This window comes from Cibotium barometz, chromosome 34, assembly GCF_041138505.1.
Source record: "Cibotium barometz isolate CiBa-2024 chromosome 34, ASM4113850v1, whole genome shotgun sequence".
Classification (NCBI taxonomy): domain Eukaryota; kingdom Viridiplantae; phylum Streptophyta; class Polypodiopsida; order Cyatheales; family Cibotiaceae; genus Cibotium; species Cibotium barometz.
This window is the reverse complement of record NC_141079.1, coordinates 41,841,470-41,864,489: the sequence shown is the minus strand read 5'-3', so window position 1 is coordinate 41,864,489 and position 23,020 is coordinate 41,841,470. Positions and strand designations below refer to the sequence as shown.

The window sequence follows — 23,020 nt, the reverse complement described above, 5'->3', positions numbered from 1 at the left end:
ATGACTCTTGTCACTTACTCACCTCTGATCCTAATGGTTACTTCTGGAACAAACGTATCAGCTAACATGCCTTGACTTCTATACATCCATCTTTCTTTCTCATTTTCTTCTCTTTCATATCCTTGAATTTCTCTTGTCAGTAATCCTATCTGGATTCCGTCCAGATTTCCTTCCTTTTTTTCTTTTGTCTGAATGCTTCTGCTGCTGTGGGTTGTACTTTGCCCCAGTTGGTGATCGGCTTCTTTCCTACACTAATCTCTTCCTTTTCCTTGATCAAGTTTTTGATATCCAGATTTTCCACAAGATACTCTCCCAAGGTGAGATTTCTTGCATCATCATCCTCACCATTCCTTGTGCACTTTGCACTAATTTGGTGATATGTTCCCCGGACCTTTTTTTGGTGTGCCTTGCCTATTGTTCTGGTTTCCTTTCCAGCTTCCACTCGACATTTATGTCTGTCTGCATTTTGACAAGTCCTTCAGATCTTTTCATACCAATATCGTCTGATGACTCCTCATGTTCTTTTGTTAATAAAACCTTGCCCCAACATGTCATGGTTGGGAAGTTTCCTATCTGTCAAGGCTTAAGAGATCCATTGTAGCTGCTCATCACTGCCGTCCTCCCACACTCGTTTGTTATTAACCCGAGGCAGTCTCTCTAATCCAAGAGGTGACGCAACCTCTCTCACGAAGATCGTGTGGGATCTCCGCGAAAGATGATTGCGTTGGTAACCCTAATCACTCAAGCAAGAGGGGTGATTAGCACTAATCACTCCTCGACCCTAACCCTAGGTATACCACAAATGCTAGAGAGGGAGAGAGATAGCACTCTAGTTCTATTGCACAAATGGGAGAATGAGTTACAAACAAGAGAAATTGGCTTTTATAGTTCCAAGCCTTTTCCCACCAGGCCGCTCGGGAGTAAGTGACCCAAGGTGCCCAAAACATAGTTACAAGGCTTTTCTCTATGGATTGGCCAACTGTCCAAGGTCCTCTTGTATGTCCTTTGAATCCCAATAGTTAGAAGTGTCTTTAGGGCATTTTTCTCATCAAATGACGAGATTTACAATATATAGTGCCGACGCCAATTACATAAGTGTGCGAACATAGTTGTCATAGGAATATGTGGTTATCTTTCCTTTCCTCATGGTCCACTGTTACCATATTAGCAGCCACATCATTTCCTACTTGGTTTGCCTCAGGCTTTGTGGCCATGTCTCCTACAATTCCTGCTAATGGCACTAAAATATGGGGCAGTCCTTTTGTTTATGCCCTAGATCATTGCAATAGAAGCAAGCTCCCCTTGGACCTAATCTTCCACCTCCCCCCCCAAATCTTCCACCTTGTCTTCCATATGGTATGTTGATTTGAGGTTCTATGGTGACATGGTTAATGGCCGGGGCTTGTTTTGCTGCTACCTTTCCACTACCCTTGGGTTCCTGTTTTGCGTGTTATAGTAACACGTCTCTAGAGAGTGATTGTCCCTTCCACAGATTGTGCACACTTGTTTTGTGCCTCTTAACTGGCACTCCTCTTTTTTGTGCCCTTGATTATTGCACCTCGTGCACCTGACATTTGGTATGAGTTCGGATCCTGTGTCCTCCAGTAATCTTGGCTAGGGCGGCCCTTAGTTCTTCCTGAACTTTCTCTACCTACTTCCTACCTTTCTTTTTTCAGGGCTTTCACTCTTTGGCATCTGACTCCTAGGTGGATTCTTTGCGGTATCTTCTCTAGGATCAGATTCTGAGTTTTCTTCCTCTTGTCCTTCTTCTTCTTCTTGGAGTCTTTGTTTATTTGCTTCAGGACTCCTGCAGCTCTAGCGGCTCTCCTGCCACCACTTGTTCAAAGGTTAGGGCTTCTAGGTCGTATGAGGCTACTACCATCTGGAGCTTTTCCCTCAGTCCTCTCAAAAACCATTGGCTCAGTGTGGCTGGAGTAAGACGGCTGGGTTGGTCCAGGCGCATCAACATTGCTTTGAATTTGGTTTGCGTAGTCTTCTATTCTCCTCTTTTCCTGTGTCAAGCTTTGGATCTTTTCTAGTACCTCTGTTATAGACTTGTCTTTCGTGAATCTTTTCGAGAAATCCTTGTTCAGTTGTTCAAATGTCTGGAAGTGTTTTAGACTATACTGGGCATACGAGCTAGTGGCTTTGCCACCCAACGTTGTGGCAAAATACTATGTCTTTTTCATCTAGATCCTCCTTACTCTTGCCTTTGAATTTCGGGTACTTGAGGGGCATCCTGCCCCCCACAGTTGCTAGTTCTTCCCCTTCATGAGCTTCTTGTCTCTTGTTTAGTAGTTCTTGGCGATCCTCTTCTTGATTCCTTAGTGGTTCTAGAATCAGTCTTTCTTGCCTTTGTAGAATCTCATCTGGTTCTTGGTGATCTTCTTCCTAATTCCTTAGTTGTTCCAGAATCAATCTTTGTAGCTGCGTGTGGAATCCCATTTGCTAATCTTCTTTGTCGGCGTGGCGGACAGTGCCGTGGTGCTTCTCATTCTATAGCTTCAGCCTATCTACAAGGGTACCATATTTTTCTATTTGAGCTTCCTTCCTTCTCCATGCCTGCTCCATTGTGCTCTTATAACTCTATAGTTATCATTCTTGACACTAATTAGTGTGCACTTTCTTTCTAGTCTTCTTTTGACAAGTTTACTCTAATGATTGTGCAAAACTTAACCTATACTAGCCTCTATCTCTCTACTCCCCTACCTAGTGTACTAGACCCCAACAGGATTGCCAAAAGTGTTGACATGTCCAATCAAGACTTAGAACTTGCGTGGTTCCAAACCACCTAATCGGCTCCAAAGGAGACAAGACTAATGCAACTGTGCCCAACATGACAAGCCAACACTAGCACATTACACCCATTAGGCAAAATATGGACTCTCATTTTTGCCCCTTAAGGATTTCCAGACCTCCTCTCTCTAGAAAAATGGGCTCATGGTGAATTTTTTTGTAAATCAACTCAAAAGTGAGCGGAGTTTGGACATTTGGAATCTACTCTTCGAGACCTTTCCAATGATATATAGCATGATAAGGAATTTTGAATATTCAAGAAGTCTCCAAATTGGTGATGACATGGCATGTAACATGTAACATGTAACATGCCACATCATCACCAATTTGGGGACTTCTTTAATAATCAAAATTTTCCATCATACTATATATCATTGGAAAGGTCTCGATGATGAGTAGATTCCAAATGTGCAATCTCCACCAACTTTTGATTTGATTTACAAAAAATTCACCATGAGCCCATTTCTTTAGAGAGAGGAGGTGTGAAAATCCTTAAGGGGAAAAAATGAGAGTCCATATTTCACCTAATGACCGGTCTGCCTAAGCTAAGGGAGTTGGTCGCGATAGCACATAGGTTAGCTCCTGCATCTGATGAGATTCCCGACATGGCTACTGATTCTATTTCCAGATAGGAGTCACGTCCATACAGGAATGAGATTGGACCCAAATTCCAGTTAGAAGACATATCATTGCACAGACAATGAAGAATTACACCAACAATTATTGTATCATCAGAGTGAAAGCCTAGCATAAAGTAGAGTGCAATAGTCCTCATAGTTCACATTCTCTTCTCCCTCCCATATCTTGGATAGTTTCCCTTTTCCCTTTTACATCTGCCCGCGTACTACCTGTTGGCAAGATTCAGTTACAAGGGTGTCGCAAGAAAGTTGTTGCCCAATGGATATACTAGGCAACGAAACTGGCGGGCAAGTCTGGGCGCCGATATGCTTGGATGACCCCCAACACTCATGGAAAGTGAGGCAACATTGGGCGAGTGTGGTAGCAGCTATGATGGAGGAGTGTGTGCATCATACTGCATCACTTCGTAGGGTGAAGGGGTTGTCAAGGCAAGGGTTTATAAGCTGATCAGCCCTGCCTAATTTCTTTGGGTTAATGAAGAGGAGGGCTAGGTTGGTGAAGCACGGCTCCCAACTCGAGCTGTCACAACAGGCTTGAGTCACATGATGAGCTTGATGAGAATGACTCCCAAAGTTGTACACGTCACTCTTTTAAGTGAGTTGGAGAGTTTGGAAATATTTGGGATCTAGGTAGGTGCCCTGCACGACACTCGACACATGCTTGACACAATTTGGTACAAGGTGAGACATGCCAAGGTCTGTCACCTTTGCATTGAAGTTTTCATCCAAGAGCACATTTGTCGACTTCAAATCGCGATGTGAAATTGGGGGTGACACAGTTGCATGTAGATATGCCAAAGCCTCTGCCGTTTGCCTTGCCACCTTTAACCTTTGCTCCCACCCTATTGCAACCCACCATTCTGCAAAAAATACTTCCTCTTTGTCCTTTGCCTCCACCATATTGCAAGGTAGACAAAACCACCCATCAACAAGACTAACCCAAAAATGAGTGCTCAAAGAAAGCTCAAAATAAAAACCAAATTATGAACTAATCATTAAAAAAATAAGAGCTCTACTATGCCACAATCTTATGGCACGAGTTATATTTTGGAACCTTAATGGAAACATCAATATGCCAATCCTTGACCTAATGGAACCCTAATGGAAACATCAGTAGGCCGTTGCACAGCCAAGGCCAGGAGCGCGCACGCAGGAAAGCGAATTGTATGGCCGTCAGCACGCGAGTTGTGATCTGATAATTTGGGCGAGGCATGATAATATGAGATGAGAATGAGAGATCGAGTAAGAGGAAGCGAGGGCGATAGCTCGTTGATGAGAGAGAAAGTGGTTCGTGGGCCGCGCAGCTTCAGTTGCACGTGAACTAGCCGATCTGCCTTCCAAGTTCCCTACCTCCCACGTTCACCAAAAGTTTCCCAAATAATATACTAAAAAAAAATATACTAATAATAGGGTCCTAAATACCAAGCTACGTGCACGGGTTTCTCACAATAACATTAAACTTGTTCATTGTTTTCTACCTTGTACACATTAATGTTACCATTCATCAAGCTTCTACATGCATTCTTTGAGTGGCTTGGAAGGGTGGCACCCACCATTATTGTATTGCCTTATTATATGATTAAGGTTACGTTCTCACATTCCCCCTTCTTTAAAGGGCAATTTGTTTTTCTTTTTACTTACATATGTTGTTTGATTTTGTTTTTTGATTTCATTCATCAAAGATGTAATTTCTCATAATTTTTTGTATTTTTTGGTTTGTTTTATATTTTATTTGTTTATTCAGAAGGTTGTCTCGTGCTCCAAGTCTGTCCTTCTATTATGCCTTTGTTGGATCTTTTACTTTCCTTTGTGTACTTGCACACTCTTTTATCCCAATTTTGCACACTTGTAGGAAAATAGCTGAAGGTACAAAAACTAATTAGAATAATTGAAATATGTTAGCATTGTTCTTTTCATTTGTATTTTCCCCATCTCCTTGTGAGAAATGTGCTTGCAATAAGCATAACTCGGTTTGTAGTATATTTCTTTTGAATTCACGTAAAATTTAGAAATCTAGGTTGGAATTCAATAATGCCTTTAATTTTCAGGGATGAAATTTGTATATTTTAATTATGAATTTGGGTATTTGTATGATTTCTAGTGATTTTTAAGTCTAAATCTCGGTTAAGCCTAAGCATCGTCATTAATTTGAAGGGTTGAAAAAACACATTTTTTTTAGCACTATATCTCATCGCTTATACAATGAGATGAGACGTGAGACAAGAGAGACATGATATTTGTAATCTCTCTTTAATTAGTATGACAAATGTACATCAATTATACAGTGAGATGAGACACAAGAAACATGATATTTGTACATAATCTCTCTCTAAGTATGACAAATGTACAATGGTACTTTCAAAGCTAGTGGTTGTACTAAATTGTTGAGTGTACATTATGATTTAGAAGGAAGGATTACCGTGGCATGGTTGGAGTATTTAGAAGTGCATTAGCAATAACCATGGAGTTGCTTCATTGAGCATAGTATTGAGCATTTTGGGCCAACACTGCACCCGCCTCATAGTCATCATAATGCTTTGGTTTGGAAGCAAGTAGAGGGAGGGACTCATCATCATCCTCTTCACCGTGCGTCAAGGATAGGGTGATACGATGGAGCTCATCGACCACATGGCTCATGGAGGGTCGCTCTGCACCAAGTAAGGCAAGGCAACGTTGGGCAAGGGTGGCAACAGCCATGATGGAGGAGTGTGTGCGCCACATTGGATCACTTGGTAGGGTGAAGGGCTTCTCAAGGCAAGGGTCTATTAGCTCATCAGTCCTGCCTAATTTCATACGGTTAATGAAGAAGAGGGATAGGTTGGTGAAACAGGGCTCCCGGCTAGAGCTGTCAATAGGCTTGAGTCCAGTGATGAGCTCGAGGAGTATGACACCAAAGCTATATACATCACTCTTGTCAGTGAGTTGGAAAGTTTGGAAATATTCGGGATCTAGGTATCCAATGGTGCCATGCACGGCAGTCGACACGTGATCGACACCATCTCGTACAAGGCGAGACACTCCAAAGTCTGCCACCTTCACATCGAAGTTTTCATCCAAGAGCACATTTGCCGACTTCACATCGCGATGTAAAATTGGGGGTGACGCAGCTGCATGCAGATATGCCAAAGCCTCTGCCGTTTGCCTTGCCACCTTTAACCTTTTCTCCCACCCCATTGACTTCAAGTTCTCCGCCACATTCCCATTTGACACATACTCGTATACTAGCAGCGGCACCACTATCTCTAAACAACAGCCCAAAAGCTTCACTATATGCCTATGATTAATATATGTCAAGATGGACATCTCATTCACAAATTGCTCATTATCTCCATCTCTGCCCTTATTTGCCTTTTTTATTGCCACTATTCTCCCATCTTCAAGAGTTCCCTTGAACACCGTCCCAGAACCCCCCACCCCTAGCTTCATTTGATCAGAATAGTTATTTGTTGCAGCTTTCAGCTCCTCTGATTTGAATAGCCTTGTTGTCTCTCTGCCCCGTGATGCTATATATGCTTGTAGTTGCAACCCACCATTCTGCAAAAAATACTTCCTCTTTGTCCTTTGCCTCCACCATATTTCAAGGTAGGCAAAACCACCCATCACCAAGGCTAACCCAAAGATTACTGCTCAAAAAGAAAACAAAAGAAAAACCAAATTAGGATTGGTTGGTGTGTGTGTGTGTGTGTGTGTTTGTGTGTGTGTGTGAGAGAGAGAGAGAGAGAGAGAGATCACAGAGAGAGAGAAAGAGAGAGCAAATCCACAAGTGTACGGTATACAACTAATCATAAGAAAAGAAGAGCTCTAATACGCCACAATCTTATGGCAAGAGTTATATTTTGTAACCCTAATGGAAACATTGATCAATATGCCAATCTTTGACCTTAAAAAAAAAAAGAAAAAAGCTTTAACCTCCGAGATCAAGTTCTCCCCCAAAGGTTCAAATAAGAAAAAAAAAGGGATGGGAAAAGGCACTCTTGCTAAATCCATTACTACTTCTTTTCAAAACAGTAATCATAAGAAAAGTTAGGATTCAGCTCTAATAACTTAATTTAAATATGAACCAAGGCATTGATTATTAGCCTTAAAAATATCAATGCATCTTAGGAAAAAAGCCATACTCATATAGCTCCCAAGTTACTTACCGTTACTAATGGCAAAAGCATTTCTCACAGGGGGTGAGAATCTACATGCAGATCCATTTGTGCGTCCATCTCCCACATGGAATCGAGAATTGCACGTGCATGTGTAGCTCCCCTCTAAGTTATGACATGTTGTACTTCCCCTGATGCAATTGTTCAATGAAGGATCCTTGCATTCATCAACATCTGAAACAATATGCAAAATGAACGAGTTACTCTATAAGTAAATTAATCAACATCAATGGCGGTCAATTAGCTTGATTATAAAACCTTCGGTCGGTGAATGGAGAATATAGTGACCATGAGTTTGTATGGAGAAGAGAACCGGTTCTTTTGAAGTCTAGATTCTATAAGTACATTTGTCTGTGAATTTGACAAAATTCATAAATTTCTGTGGATAATTAGAAGAGGACCTAGACTCAAACCTGGCTAGGTACTACCCAGAGTAGGTCGCAAGAAAAAAACAGGGGGTAGCAAGAAATAATCACTGTTTACCGTTACAACCGGAACCGTTTTTATAGCCATCACCACAATATCCAGGTTGACAAGAGCACCGATATCCTGGGACTTCATCCACAATAGTGGGGTTTGAGTTGCGGGAGCAAGCATAATCAGAGCTCTCTTTTAATGCAGTGACATTGGAGGTTTGAGTTGAGGGCAGTGCCCAGTCGACCTTTAAACCGTAAGATTTTGCGTGAAAGTCTGTGTAATTAGGATGGAATAGGTTAGCATAGTTATAGTGGCAGGGACTATTGCAGGATGTGGTATTTGCAATATTATAGCTTATAAATTCAGCCAAGTAGTTAACGTAGCGACAGGAGGACACTGTAGAGGGTAAGGATGTGACACAGCAGGTTTCATGGCCACAGAGTGGATTTTTTTCATCAGCTGGGCAGGATACATAGCAACCACCAACCTCAAAATCATACTGGAGAGAGCCAGAGCCAGCAGAGCCATTTACTTTGCCCGTAAAAACAATGGCAATCATGCAACCGAAGCTTCCAATCATATTCTGATTTGATATAATGTATGGGCCTGGGAAGGATGGAAGTTCTATCCATGATCTATTTGAAACTTCCAAACTATATGTTGAATCAAGGATCAGTGACGCATTAAAGCTGGTAACATCCACAATGAGGCTATCATTGTTGATTTCTGTCACTTGAAGCGAAGTAGTGGAGTGCCCACTATTACTGTATGTTGCGTTTGTTATCGGCAAGTAGAGCTTCCCTGATGATGGATGGCAGTCGAGAAGAAAATAAGAGGAGAAAGAGGGGCATTCAGGCCTGCTGTTTAGCCTGAAAGGGTAGCTAATATTGACAACATGGCCACACGTCTGGTTTTTGCAATCAGACGAGAAAGCGGGATGAGAAAACACATGGAAGATGATACAAATAGCAGAGAGTATTATGATCAACATTTTTGTGCAAGAGAAGCTCTAGATGGCCAAAATGAAACAAAAGCAAAAGCACGCACGCACGAGGGGCTGCAAAAGAACAGATGGCCAAAATGAAGCAAAAGCAGAAGCACGCAAAGCGGTATCTCACACGGAATCCCTTGTAAATCGTGTCCAATTTTTAGTGGCCTATTCAGTGGAGAACGGAAAACCAGAAAGGGCTGGTCAAGTCAAGGCATGCATAGACTCAGGCTTAATCAATCGTAAGAGTTATACCGTAGCCTTCAAGATAGACATTTTCCCTTTAAAACAAACTTTTGAAAAAGACTCCCCACCCCTAGTAAATATAAACTTTTGAAAAGACTACAAAAAGCAATATCTTGAAAACATAGGTTCTCTTCACATCACTTTTTTATGAGAATCTTGAGGCATGCTCTACCCACCAAAGAAAAATTGCTCTTTGTTGTATTTTCCATGACGAAGATTAAGGAAAATGAGTTGTGAATTTGCCTTGCGTTCATTTTTTCAGGGTGTAAATTTTGTAGGGGTGTTCTGAACTTCACATTGATTAAGTAAGCTTTAGCATTGTCCTTAAAATTATTTGTAGGGGTGTTCTGAACTTCACATTGTTTATCTGGAAAATTAAGTAAGCTTCAACATTGTCCTTAAACTTACCTCTTGGAGTTTTCCCTCGAATGGAGTCTCAACCTCGTGTTTAAACCTTGCAAGGGCCCATGAGGTCATGCATATACTCGGGCTTAATCAGTCATAGAGTTACACTAAGCTCATGCTAGGACGTCCCTTGAATTTGAATGGTAGGCTCAAAATTCCATTTGTAGGGCTCATATTAAACCTCCATTTTTCGTGTAATTGTGCCTTGCTTTTGAAAAAATAATGCTTTTTTCTACCCTTCTTTAAAAGATAAACAACCCCCCTGGCCTATCCTTCCCCAAAAGAAGGGTATCTAAGCATAAAGCTATCACCATCAAAATCACAATCAACTTTTTTATTTTTTCTCTCAAAGACAAACTTAAAAAAGATTATTCCCCCCCCTTTCCCCCTAAAGACAAACTCTTGAAAAGGCTACAAAAGGCACCAACTTGAAAACATAGGTGCTCTCCACATCCGTGACTTTTTTATGAGAGTCTTGATGGATGCAACACCCACCAAAGGGAAATCATGCTTTGTTGCGATTTCCATGACTCAATTTAAGAAAAAGTAGTTATGAATTTGACTACCTTAAATTTTTGGATGGTGCAAGTTTTATAGGGGTGTTCTGAACATAAGTTAAATTAAGTTCATCTCAAAAATAATTGATTGAGTTTTAGCATTATCCTTAAAATAATGTATGGGAAGATAACTTGCCTTTTAGGGCCTACCCTTGAACAGAGTCTGGACCCCCTATGGCCTATCGTTAAATATGATAGCTTCTTCACAAACATGGGCTAAGTCGTAAATGCGTTGTGAACCCCGTGCTACCCATTGTCAAATGCAATAGCTTCTAGACAAGCATGGGCTAAGTCATAGTAGATTTACACAAGGTCTTTACTTGATGCAAGTCCTTTCATTAGTAGCCGTGCTACGCACGTATATTGAAACCACTATGTTCTTATGATACCACATGATAGGGGAACTAATTTTTTTTAAGTGAACAAATAGATAAGACAAAGAGGTTTCCTAATTCGTATTTAGGTCAAGTCATTTCTCTATGCTATAAAAATGCACAAGTATTCTATGTGGGGCCATGAAAATAGAATGTGAAACCTATTATATGACAACCCATGGATAAGACACTGGTTTTGAGTGGTGTTTTGTGTGTCCAACTTGTAAGAACATTAAAAAATAATGCAATAGTATTGCGGATTGAATAGGTAATTGTGAAGGTTTCTCCTTGAAAAAGGCTAATTTTAAAATTAAAAAATGATAAAAACATTTGGTTTGATAATTCTATTAATGCTTGTTATTTTTTAATAACTTTCATTTTTAATGAGTCATGAGCAAACTAATTTGCAAAATAGATTAAATATAGGCTATATCTTAAGAACCTTCTGTTATAGTTGTAAAAAATATCCACAAATCAACCAAATCTATGAAATGGAAAAATTGAGCTCAAGTTTAAAATAGGATTAACTCTACATTATTTATAATTTATAGGTTTTCTAATTTTTTATAATTAAGATACAAGAATATTTATGGTTTAAATGGTTTTTTTAATCCTTTAATAATGTTTATGATTCTCATTAACACTTCCAACTTGGCAATAAACACTTTCACAACATGCCAATTACCACGTCTTTCAAAGCCCTCGAGTCAACATCTCAACATGGTTGGCAATGAAATTTCTATAATGACACCTTGATAGTGCCTAGGTTAGAAAACTGAGTCACATATAATCAAAAGCAAATACCAATACTCAAATAGTAAAAAATTGCTGAAACTTTCTCATGGTGGCATTGGAAACCCAAAGTAATTTGTAGCTTCAAAATAGCCCATGTGCTTCCCCAAGGACCTACAGATGAGGGATGACATATCCTTACTATCAACTGGCTCTTGTTGGGCACTATACTATTTTATCTCCTAGGATACCTAATGGAGTTATGATGATGCCCTAGTCACAAGATGTCGCAGCCGTCATGTTGAATGGAAATACTCACATCCATTTCCATGTTGGGCAAGACATGCCCATGGCCATGGTTGGACCACTTGCTTCATGGTACACTTGTTCTTCTCGCATGCTAAGAGCCTCTACCTATTCATGGATTTAATTGGATATAGAAAAGGGATTCGAGAGAGGAGAAAGTCTTGTTGGAGGCAAGCCAACTTATCAACCCTTTTGTTTGACTAATTGCAAGCCCTCCCTATTGACTAACTTGACCAACCTTTAAATTTTTTTGACTATCACCAAGCACACCCTATTGCCGAGTGAGTAGGACCTAGGACTATCCCCAAGAGAGTTGACCTGCCAAAGCGATGAATTTTCTAATAATATAGAACATGATAGGAAGCTTACTAAACACTAGTTAAGTGGTGATGTCTTGTGACTTTGGCAACCTGATCATGTCTATAGTATGGCCTTTACAAGCAAGTAATTAGGTTTGCCAATAGTCTCAGGTATGTGACTTTGGCAGCCTAATCATGTCTATAGGATGGCCTTTGTAATTAGGTAATTAGCTTGGTGAATAGTTAGGTATGTGACTATTGTGCAACCCATGAAGTTGCCTAATCCACAAAATCATGCACAAGGGCTTGGGTTCCTATTTTGCAAATGTTGAGCATAATAATAATTGGGTGGAATATTACTCTACCTTGTTAATACTTAAATCTATGCACATCAACCTTTTTGCCATGTTAAAGCCATGTTTTCCTTAAAGGCTAAACCTAGTTGCTAATTTATGTCACCTTTGTGCTGTGTTGAAGCCTTAAGGTGCTTAAAGGCTGAACCTAGTTGCAAACCTAGGTCTATGGTGGGCACCTTTGTGCTTAAAGGCTGAACCTAGTTGTTTGCAAACCTAGGTCTATGGTGGGCACCATTGTTTAATTGTGCATAGTATAACGGAACTAGCCTCTCTGTTGTCAGGCAATGGCAATTGATCTATATGCACAACAATATGGCCACACTCATTTACCAATGACATGTTCTCGTTATTCATGCCAAAATAGGCCAAGCACAATTTCTTGGTATCATGAGGTTCACCTTGGTGTCTACCCCACTAGCCAAGCATACACTAGAAGTTTTAGAAATTATAGCCCATGTATGTTCTATGCTTTCTTTCATGATTGCATATGTGAATAATCACATTTCACATAAGTGAAGCTGTTTGAACTTCTTAATTTTCATTTCCACATGTTACTTTTGTTTCCCACCAAGCAATGTGAGGTTTTAGCACATGTTTTTTGACACGAGAATATTCACACATGTTATTGACTTTAACATGTGGCAATTTGTTTTTCGTACATGTGAATTTACATAATTTTAGTGTCACCAAATTAATTTCCATAAATTGTACAACTAGAACCTATCCATGTGCATTGAACACGATCGAAAGAAATGCATGTGGCTTTTGGGATTCTAAAACTTTTACCCAGGTTGATGTCCATAATAAACTCTATTCAACCCATGATAGCTCCCAAGTTGGTCGACTAAGGGATGCAAAGGGTGGCCAATAAGTCCCAAATGTAGCCTCTCTACCCAACTACTCTACGTAAATGCATCAAGGAGTGCCCTCACCTACAATTAAGCACACGTCATAATAAGCAGGTTCGCTAGCAATAGTACCTTCTCAAAAATAATGATGAAAAGCAGAGAGGAACTTTCTAAGTCCCAAAATAGAGGTCTAGTGAGCCCCGATTAGCCCATATAGGTGTCTATTCATAGCCCATTATAGATAGTCATCTTTCTTGTACTCCATTCATATCTTGCAATACATCAAAGCAAGTACGCCAGCGATGAGGATGGTTGAAACTCGATCAAGTGTTGTGTATGTTACAAGGGGCTTGTAACACATTCCTATATAGACAAAAAAAAAATAGATACCTTGCTACTAGAAAAATGAACATATCTAGTAAAAGTCAGAATCTAGGAAAAGTGCAACACTTCCTAGTTCTTCATTTGAGGAAAACACTTGCTATAAAGAAAATAAACTAGAAAATATGGAGTAAAAATTTGCTATCCAGTATAAGTATGAAAGCATTCACTATATTGTAATTCATCTAGGAAAATTTTCTATATGACAATCAATATAGTAAAATATTGCTATATGGTAATCAATAATGAGAAAATTACTATATAGAAAATCAATATGTGAAAAATCCGTATACAATAACGTCATAGAAAAATGATTTTCTAAGAAAAAGATGAGATTTTATAAAGAGAAAAAAATACAATGAAAATCAATTTTGTAATGATTTCTATACATACTAGAGAATATTCTAAGTATTGTTACTTTTAATGATTTCTATATACTAGATATTATTCTAATATTATGTTATCTAAAGACATACATGTCAATTTGAGAGAGATTTCAAGTATTTTTTACTATATGTACTAGAGAATATTACACTATTTTGTGGACATTTAGAAACACACACATGCAGTTTTTGTGTGTGTGTGTGTGTGTGTGTGTGTGTGTGTGTGTGAGAGAGAGAGAGAGAGAGAGAGAGAGAGAGAGAGATATTTAGAGCATTTTTAAAGAACACTTAAAAAGTAAAACTTCCTAAATTTTATCAACAATACTTAGGTCTTAATGTCTTAAAATAAAAAGCTTCGTCCACACTTTAAACTTAATAACTTACTCAATAATAATATATTTTCATCATGTAAGAATAATTCTATTAAAATTATATATCTAAGTACCTTAAGCATTTTTCATTTGAAGGTAAAAGAAGCCAAGGTTTGTTAATCCTCCAACTATTTCTATCACTTAGTACTTATCTACTCCCAACTTTGTTTAATACAAAAGCTCTAGGCTCTTAATCATCATGAAGAAAGTAGATATAGTAAAAATATTAGCTTTCATGGTTGTAAGCTTTTCTTGTTGTTTGATTCATGCATTGGTGAGGCACTTTTAGCTCGAATAATCTTTATTTAAAAATTAATGTTAGTTTAGTATATCCATATCTACTCTTTAAATTTATAAAAAATAATAAGGTCATAATTGAACCTTCTGTGTATGGCATGTGATATTAAGCAACTCTCTATAGGTTCTAGTATTTAAATGACCAACATGCTCCTCTATGTTCCAACTATCATTATCCAAATCACCATCATGATTAAGTACATACTGTCATAATCTATAATTATAACAAAAAGAATACTTTGAAAGAAATAGAGATGAGCATAAAAGTGAAGAGATGAACATAAAAATGAAGATATCGAATATATTACTAACCTTCTCTACATTGTTACTGTCAATAAGTGTTATGTCCATAATAGAAACACCTGCATTATCAGTTTATAGTTCACAAATGACTAATGAAACCAAGGTTAAAGTCCCAAATACATATATGGCTATATAAACTTCTCTAAGAATAAAATAATATTTTCAAAACTTTAAACATACATGATTGACGTTTGTAACCTTGTTCAAGAGCATAGTAGGAGTAGAAATTGACCTTGTATTGTCACTCTAAGATCATAAATAGAAATTAACAAGTCAATGATATTCATATCATATTATATTTTTCCTTTATAAATATTATTAAAACATGGAAGAAGTACTCATAAGTTATATTATCTACAAAGTTTCAATACCATTAGCATTCTCCTCATTTATATGATCATCCTTTGTTAGTTTCATATTATCCTAACATGTAATCTCATTATTATTAGAAAGGCTTTAAATAAACTAAATCATGAGAAGCAAAAGAAAAAATTAAAACTTTAGTGAGCATACCTCATCCATGGAGGAGAAGGATGTTGATTGAGATATTGTTTTCCTTGTATTCTTCCATGTTGCTCGACTATAATAACTTTAAATACCATGCATACACATCTTCTATCCTTCACATGAGTAAGATGTAGCTCAAAAATCCAATGGATTTATCTCATGATAATGATCCTTAATAATTTAAAGTATCAAGGATTTTCCCTCTATGATGTGTCGTGAATCAGAAATACCTTCCATGTATCTTTAAACCAACTACACACAAGGTGATAATTGGATTGTAAGATATGATATTGATCTAGATAGAACTTTAAGGTAAGATCTCTCATATAACTTCTCATGGTCATACATTCCGGTATCCAAAGTGCTACAAAACATACTAAGAGAACTCATGTTAGGAGGTTCACTCTCTTTAGAAGTCATTCTATCTATGAGATGCTTGATTCTCTATTCGTATCTCATAAGTGACGAAGCATTTTTATTGCTTTGGGTCATCATTTGTTTAAAATATGAGGCAATCTCAATATCTCTCAAAGATTCCATCACCACATATCCTTACTGAAACAAAGATTCCATCACGATATATCCTTAATGAAACAAAACATGCAAGGTAAAAAATTATATATATACTCTTATTATCCTTACACTCCTAGGTGTAAGGACCATTATGCTTTAAATTTAGCTATATGCATAGCACTACTAATGGCATAGATTTAATAGTCTTTTAAAAAATACATATACTCTTATGGAGAATGTATGTGTTAGTCGACTCTTGAGTATAGCTCTTATCCATACACTCTTATGCATAATGCATAAGAGTATTCTTGAGTGCATACACTCTTATGCAAAAAGGTATAATCACTTAAATTTGATAAAAAAAAGGGAAAAAAATGTACTCAATGATGTCAAAAGCAAGAAACTAGAGAAGGATTGGACTCCTACAAAAAAACATCAGTGTTATAGAGTTAAAAAATAGCCCAAAAAATGAGTAAACATATTTTGCTTAAGTGAAACACAAAAGAAACACATAAGGCACAAAGACGTACTTTGTATAGTTGAATAATTATCCAAAAAAATGCTTAAGTGAAACACAAGAGTTAACAAAGGTGTACTTTCACGAGTACAAATTAAAAGATTGAGTATAGTAATAGAATTATCCAAACAAAATGTGTATATAAAAATTATTTTAAGTGAAACACAAGAGAAATCCATAAGGAACAAAAATATACTTTTAGCAGTGCAAACTAAAGGGTGGAGTGTAGTTACATAAGTATTCTAGAAAAACTATAACTAAATTTGTTCCTAATGAAACAAAAGAAAAATCCATGTAAGGCACAGACTTACTTTCACAAGAGAAAATTAAAGAATGGAGTGTACTCTAATAATTATCCAAAATAATTAGTATATAATTTTTTGCTTAAGGAAAACACAAGAGAAATCTATAAGGCACAAAGACGTATAAATTTCATGAGTGAAAATTAAAGGATGGAGTATAGTTAGATATTTATCTCTTAAAATAAAACTTGTATAGTTACATATTTATTCTGAAATAAAAAGATAAGTGAAACACAAGAGAAATCCATAAGACACAAAGTTTTGCTTTCATGGATGCAAATTAAAGGGTTGAGCACAGTTAAATAATTGTCCAAAAAAACCAATATACAAAGGGAATATATGTATATACATATACGTATATGTATGAACCATTTGGACTATTCTAAAAGAGATAGCAAGGTTGTTTGATAAAATGAATAAATATTTAACTACCATCACTTTTTTAATTAAGTAGGCCATCACTTTTCTCTTTGAGCAGACTATCACTTTGCAGATAGAAAATGGATTAAAGGTTTGCAGTTTAGGGCTTAGAGTTTAAGAGCTTAGCGGTTTAAGAAGGTTTGAGGCTGAGGGTTACGGACTTAGGGTTTAGGGACTCAGACATATGGTTTATGGTTTAGGATTTAAAGGTCTATGATCTAGGGTTTAGATTTAAGGAACTCAGACATATGGTTTATGGTTTAGGATTTAAAGGTCTATGATCTAGGGTTTAGATTTTAGGGTCTAAGGCTGTAGGGGTTTTGGGTTTTGGGTTTTGGGATTTAGCATACATATATGTATATGTATACATATATACATGTATGTGTATGTATACATTTATACATGTTTTGTGTATGCATATATATATACATGTATGTATGTGTATGCACATACATACATACATATGTATGTATGTATATACATGTATACACATACATATGTATGTATGTATATACATGTATACACATACACTACTTCAGGATGACCCATTTCCTTCGCCTGGTATTGACGGTTTTCGCAGTGTCAAAATATTCGTTGAAATAAACGTCGAAATAAGGGTCGAAGTACGTGAGGAAAAGGGTGTCAAAATCTCTTTTTTTTACTTCTTAAAAGAATTAAGTGTTTAGAAAAAGAAAACATTAAAAAAAACCAAGTATTTTTTAGTAAATAAAATTGAAATAAGATGTTATAGCTCATCATTGAGTCTCTCATTCTCAGCTAGATCCATGGCTATGAATACATCTATTTCCTAAAATATCTCTTCATTTGCATCTTCGTCTCAATAGGTGTAGCCTCCGTGTCGTCCCCTTCTATTTCAGGCGCATTAGAGGTGGTTGTGTTGAAAGTTGTTCTGCTATTTCTTCTTCAAATTCTGGATTAATTGTTGTGTTTGCTTTTGGTTCAAGTGCTAGTAATTGTTGAATTACTATAACTTCATTTGCTCCTTCTTCTAGTTGTTCAACTGGATAAATATTTGTTTCTTGTACTTCTTGACTAGGTTCCTCAACCTCTACTTCATCTGAAATTTCCATATCTTTAAATATTTGTTTACTACATGGATCAATTTGGATTACAAAGAACCACCTATGAGGTCCACCTTAAAGACGACCTACTCACAATGCTCTAGTAGCACAAATGTGTCCCTCTGGTTTGTCCATATCTTTGTGGAATCTGAACTTATCTTTGCACATGGTTTCTAGTGGTCATTGAGTCACTACCTTGAAACACTTCATATAAAAAATGAACATAAAAAAATTTCTAATCCCACCCTTCATAATGTCTTGTATTGTTCCATGCCAACTTCACTGCTTACATCACTTGCACTTGAACGACTTTCTTGCATGAAATTTACTTTGACACTGCAATCAATTGTTGTTCTCTTCTTATCTATTCACTGCACTCGAAAGTGATGACCACATGACTAAAGTGCACCAAATTTGTGATACTGCAAGCAAAAGAAGATCATGAAATTGTATCAAGAACAAAAATGTATACAAGACTATGTCTTACGGTTTCTTCTATACATATAATAACTCACTTACATGGTAATCACAACCATATGCAATCTCCTCCTCCTCGTTGCTTGTAACCTCGCTACTCTGTTTTTCTTGTTGTATGGTTTGCTAAAGCCATATCTACCAGAAGGAAATTCTAGAAGATGAGCAAGTGAATCTGGGTATGGTAGTGCTCTAGTTCTTCTACTCTTTCTAAAATTAAAATGATCTCGGCCTCTTTCCCTCTTTGCTAGGTTATACCTCTCGATCCATATCTCCATAACACTTGAGTTGAGGATGCAAAATCTATTAATCTTGTTTCACAATGCTATATCCATTGTTATTTCAAGTCCTTGTCCTTGAGGATATTACCCAACGAGCTGATCATCCTCTTCTTGTGTCCACAATCATGGCATATCTGGGTCTGACGTACCAAGAAATTATGTTATGTATAGAAGAGATTCTTGAACAATCCATCCCATTGCCATACTGCCCTCAAGGCAAGCTTTTTGTCAAATAAAACCTTTCAGTGTCTTCATAAATCTCTCGAGGAAAAACATCCATCAACTATGAACAACACTTGTTATAGCAACCTCATCAACCACATGAACAAGTAGGTGCAATTAAATGGTCAAGAAACTTGTTGGGAAAGAATTTCTCCACCATTGTAACTACTTCAATGCATTTTAGATGAGCTATTTCCAACGTATTTCTTCTAATCTCCTTCTTTGATATCCATTGTACCATTGCACTGATCTTGTATATTGTCACTCTTATGTCTTCATTGGGGCAATCCTTAATGGCTATTGGCAGCACAAATTGTAAGATTTTTTGCCAGTCTTCAAGCCACTAAGCTCTTCATCCTTTGTTAATGATCCCTTTAAGCAATGCATACAACCAGTGGGAGTATGAAACTCACTGATGCACTTCTTTACACGCCACTGCTCTTCTTTGGTTAAGACCTAAGGTGCTCTAGGGGGAGGAGAATCATTTCCCATCAGGTCTACTCCATGCCCATAAGTGCTGCATGGCAATCCACCTCTTGTAGATCATCCCCTTTGACATTCCTTGTCTCTTTAGCACCTATGATGGTTTTCCAATTCATATTAGCTATGTTCTTGAAAATGTGCATATTTTCAAGAAGATGATTGATAGAAGATCACTCTAGTATGGGAGTAGATTGAAGATTGATAGGCCGCTTCATTCTGGGGATGAACAACTTGGATACACTTCCCATGGCCTCCCCCAATCACTTGGCTTTACACACGAGGAGTCCTCCCTAGAAATCTCTATCGCAACTCATAGTTGTCAGGGAGATATTTTTTGTGGCCCTTGTAGACAATCTTCTTCAAAACTATTAAGTACCGAGCCTATGCCTACATATAGGGAATGCATTATAACTAGATATTGAAAGCCCTTCCAAACATGCTAATCATTATGATGAGATATGCAAATAATACCAAAATACCAAAATTGTGAAATTAAATCAGTACAAGGAATCTTAGAATAATTAACTTACCAAAGCACTCTCCATAGCCTGGCCAATCATGCATAGTCTATATAAGTATTCCTCCTACTATTGCAACCCTTTCTCCAAACCTCTTGGATGCATCATGAACCTGGATACCATCCCATAACATGCGTAGGTTGTCAACTAATGGAGCCAAGTAGACGTCCATGCTCTTAACCTTGTACTTCCTTGGAACTATCAAGGAAATTAAAAGGTACCCCTTCTTTATTGCTAACCTTGGTGGCATGTTATGTGCATATACTAGGAGGCTAACCCATATTAGGCTTGTGAGAATAGGAGAATAGGAACAAGCTCTAGTGGAGCATGGGTTAGCGCTAATCTTAAGGGTTGAGGTTAGGGTCGCACATCCAAGGGTCACACATGGGAAATGGAGAGTTTAGAGTCACTTTGAGGGCCCTCCTATATAATAGGGACATGAAGCACACTCAAGGTATGTTCTCTTGTGTAGAGAATTATATCTAGTCTCTTGCCATTTCATACTAAGCCGAGTGCTGCTGGATTGGAGTCATACCTCTTGGTGGTATGGGACATCAAGGTTACAGTATGAGGTACTTCATTGTTGTAATTCATGTGTGCATCCTTTGGGCTCATGGGTGGTTGAGTGGATGAGTTTATGCTTGGTTTATGCATGTTGATGCATGATGATTATCTAGAGAGATCTTAGGGTTTTAACAGTGGTATCAGAGCAATCTCTAGTTAATTGTTGATGTTTTTCTCCTCTTATTTTTATCTCTTATTCTAATTTTTAACATTTTCTAAAGTAAATTGTTATGTGCACATACTAGGAGGCTAACCCACATTAGGCTTGTGAGCATGGGAACAAGCTCTAGTGGAGCATGGATTAGGGATAACCTTAAGGGTCAAGGTTAAGGTCAGGTATCCAAAGAGAGTCAAGAGTCACTTGAGGGCCCTACTTTATAATAGGGTCATGGAGTACACTCAAGGGATGTTCTCTTGTGTAGAGGATTGTATCTAGTCTCTTGCCATTTCATACTAGAGCTGAGTGCTGCTTGATTGGAGTCATACCTCTTGGTGGTATGGGACATCAAGGTTAAGGTATAAGGTACTTCATTATAATTCATGTGTGCATCCTTTGGGCTCGGGGGGTGTTTGGGTGGGTAGATGATTTTATGCCTGGTTTATGCATGTTTATGCATAAACTGCATGTTTATGCATGATGATTATCTAGAGAGCTCTTAGGGTTTTAACATGGCAGGTTATAGTTCACTAGGCAAACGGGCCATGTACTCCATGATGTACTTCGTAAGCCAAATGGATTGACTCCATCCATTGCTAGTCCGAGACAAATATGATGAGGCTCTTTCCCAAAGTCCACCCACTTCTTGTTGATATGCCTCCATGGTAGAGAATTAGCAAGAACACACATAACATTATCTATGGATCTGTTGTTTCGATGCCAAGTCATTATAGATGCAATGGATTTGCATCTAAATATTGTTTGAATATGTGGAATGATGGGGAAGTGTCGTAAGGATTTCCAAGGACCCTTTGTCCTTGGAAATCTTTCCTATATCTCGACAAACCACACTATGGAGACTCGTGGAAGAGTGGCATACTCATGCTGAAAGAGAATACAAATATTCAGACAAGCATGGTGTGTGTTATAGTCCATCCCATGGAGTGCAACATTTCTTTTGCTCATGCATGGTCTGAAGGCATCTAGGTTCATACTCTCCGTAGATAATCTTGTCGATAGCAAGGTGTGTGGCACCTGCTGCTATGCACAATGGTACCCAACAATGGTGCCGCTATTGGGGACACAATAACCTAAGCTAGTGAGTCATAAGCTCAGAGTTTAGGTTTCTAGTTAGGTTGCATTGATTGTGAAATCATTGGATTAGTGATGGGTTGGGTGTGGGAATCGAAGGCTAGGCAATATATTAGAATAACAATTAGATAGCTAAAAATTAGAGCTCTGAGAACTCAAATGCGGGGCGTCACGACACTGCGCCGGGGGGGCTACGGAGGCGTCACGGCACCGTGCGGGGGAGGGGCTGCGGGGGCATCATGGCACGGCCCCGGAGGGGGGGCTGCGGGGCGTCACGGCACCGCGCGGGGGGGGGGGGGGGGGGCTGTGGGGCACGGCCCCGGAGGGGGGGGCTGCGGGGCGTCACGGCACAGCACCGCGCCGCATGGGGCCGGGGGACTGCGGGGCGTCACGGCACGGCCTCGGAGGGGGGGGCTACGGGGTCGTCATGGCACCGTGCAGGGGGGGCTGCGGGGCATCACGACACGACACTGGCGGGGGGGGAGGCGGGGGGGCTTTAGGGGCATCACGGCACCGCGCATGCGGGGGGGGCTGCGAGGCATCACGGCACCGCGACAGGGGGGGCTGCGAGGCATCACGGCACCACGACAGGGGGGCGTCACGGCACAGCACGGGGAGTAAGGGAGAGAATCATGCAGGACAAACTCTTTGCTCCTATTGCTACCCTTCTGATGCAAGAAAGCAAGACTCCTCAGGAAATGAGTTGAGTTCTTGGATACAAATTGGATGAAGGATGCATGTATTATAATAATCAGCTATGCATTTCCAATGATGAGAGAATAATAAATTCTTGGGAGCTTTCCTTTGGCTTGATGGTTTGAGAGTTCTACTTTCTTTCACTGGAATCAAATGGGAAACTACCACAAAACTGGTTAGTCTGTCAACTACCACAAAAATGGAGTTGCAACCTGATTGCACTGAAGGTAGGCTAGTGATGACAAAATCCATACTGATACATTCCCACTTCATTTGTGGAATGTCTAGGGGTTGTAGTTGGAATACATTATGTACCTTGAGATAGGGGGGTAGAAGAAGTTTAT

The 23,020-nt window shown here is 38.7% G+C and overlaps 1 protein-coding gene across 1 annotated transcript; it reads right to left on the bottom strand.

The window, feature by feature from the left end:
• Positions 1-5,720: 5,720 nt before the first annotated feature.
• LOC147619035 (wall-associated receptor kinase-like 22) lies at positions 5,721-9,075 on the bottom strand. The gene is made up of 3 exons (XM_086774242.1): positions 8,069-9,075; positions 7,577-7,759; positions 5,721-7,057 (listed from the first exon to the last, which is right to left on the bottom strand). Exons 1-3 carry the CDS (start codon positions 8,991-8,993, stop codon positions 5,907-5,909), a joined length of 2,259 nt encoding a protein of 752 aa, XP_086630368.1. The 5' UTR covers positions 8,994-9,075; the 3' UTR covers positions 5,721-5,906.
• Positions 9,076-23,020: the final 13,945 nt, after the last annotated feature.

Excerpts from the sequence above, each read along its gene's own strand:
- LOC147619035 (XM_086774242.1), bottom strand. The coding sequence starts at position 8,993 with ATGTTGATCATAATACTCTCTGCTATTTGTATCATCTTCCATGTGTTT. Across the intron at positions 7,760-8,068 it reads AAACGGTTCCGGTTGTAACG|ATGTTGATGAATGCAAGGAT; the intron begins GTAAACAGTGAT and ends ATATTGTTTCAG. Across the intron at positions 7,058-7,576 it reads TGCTTTTGCCATTAGTAACG|TAATCTTTGGGTTAGCCTTG; the intron begins GTAAGTAACTTG and ends CTTTTTGAGCAG.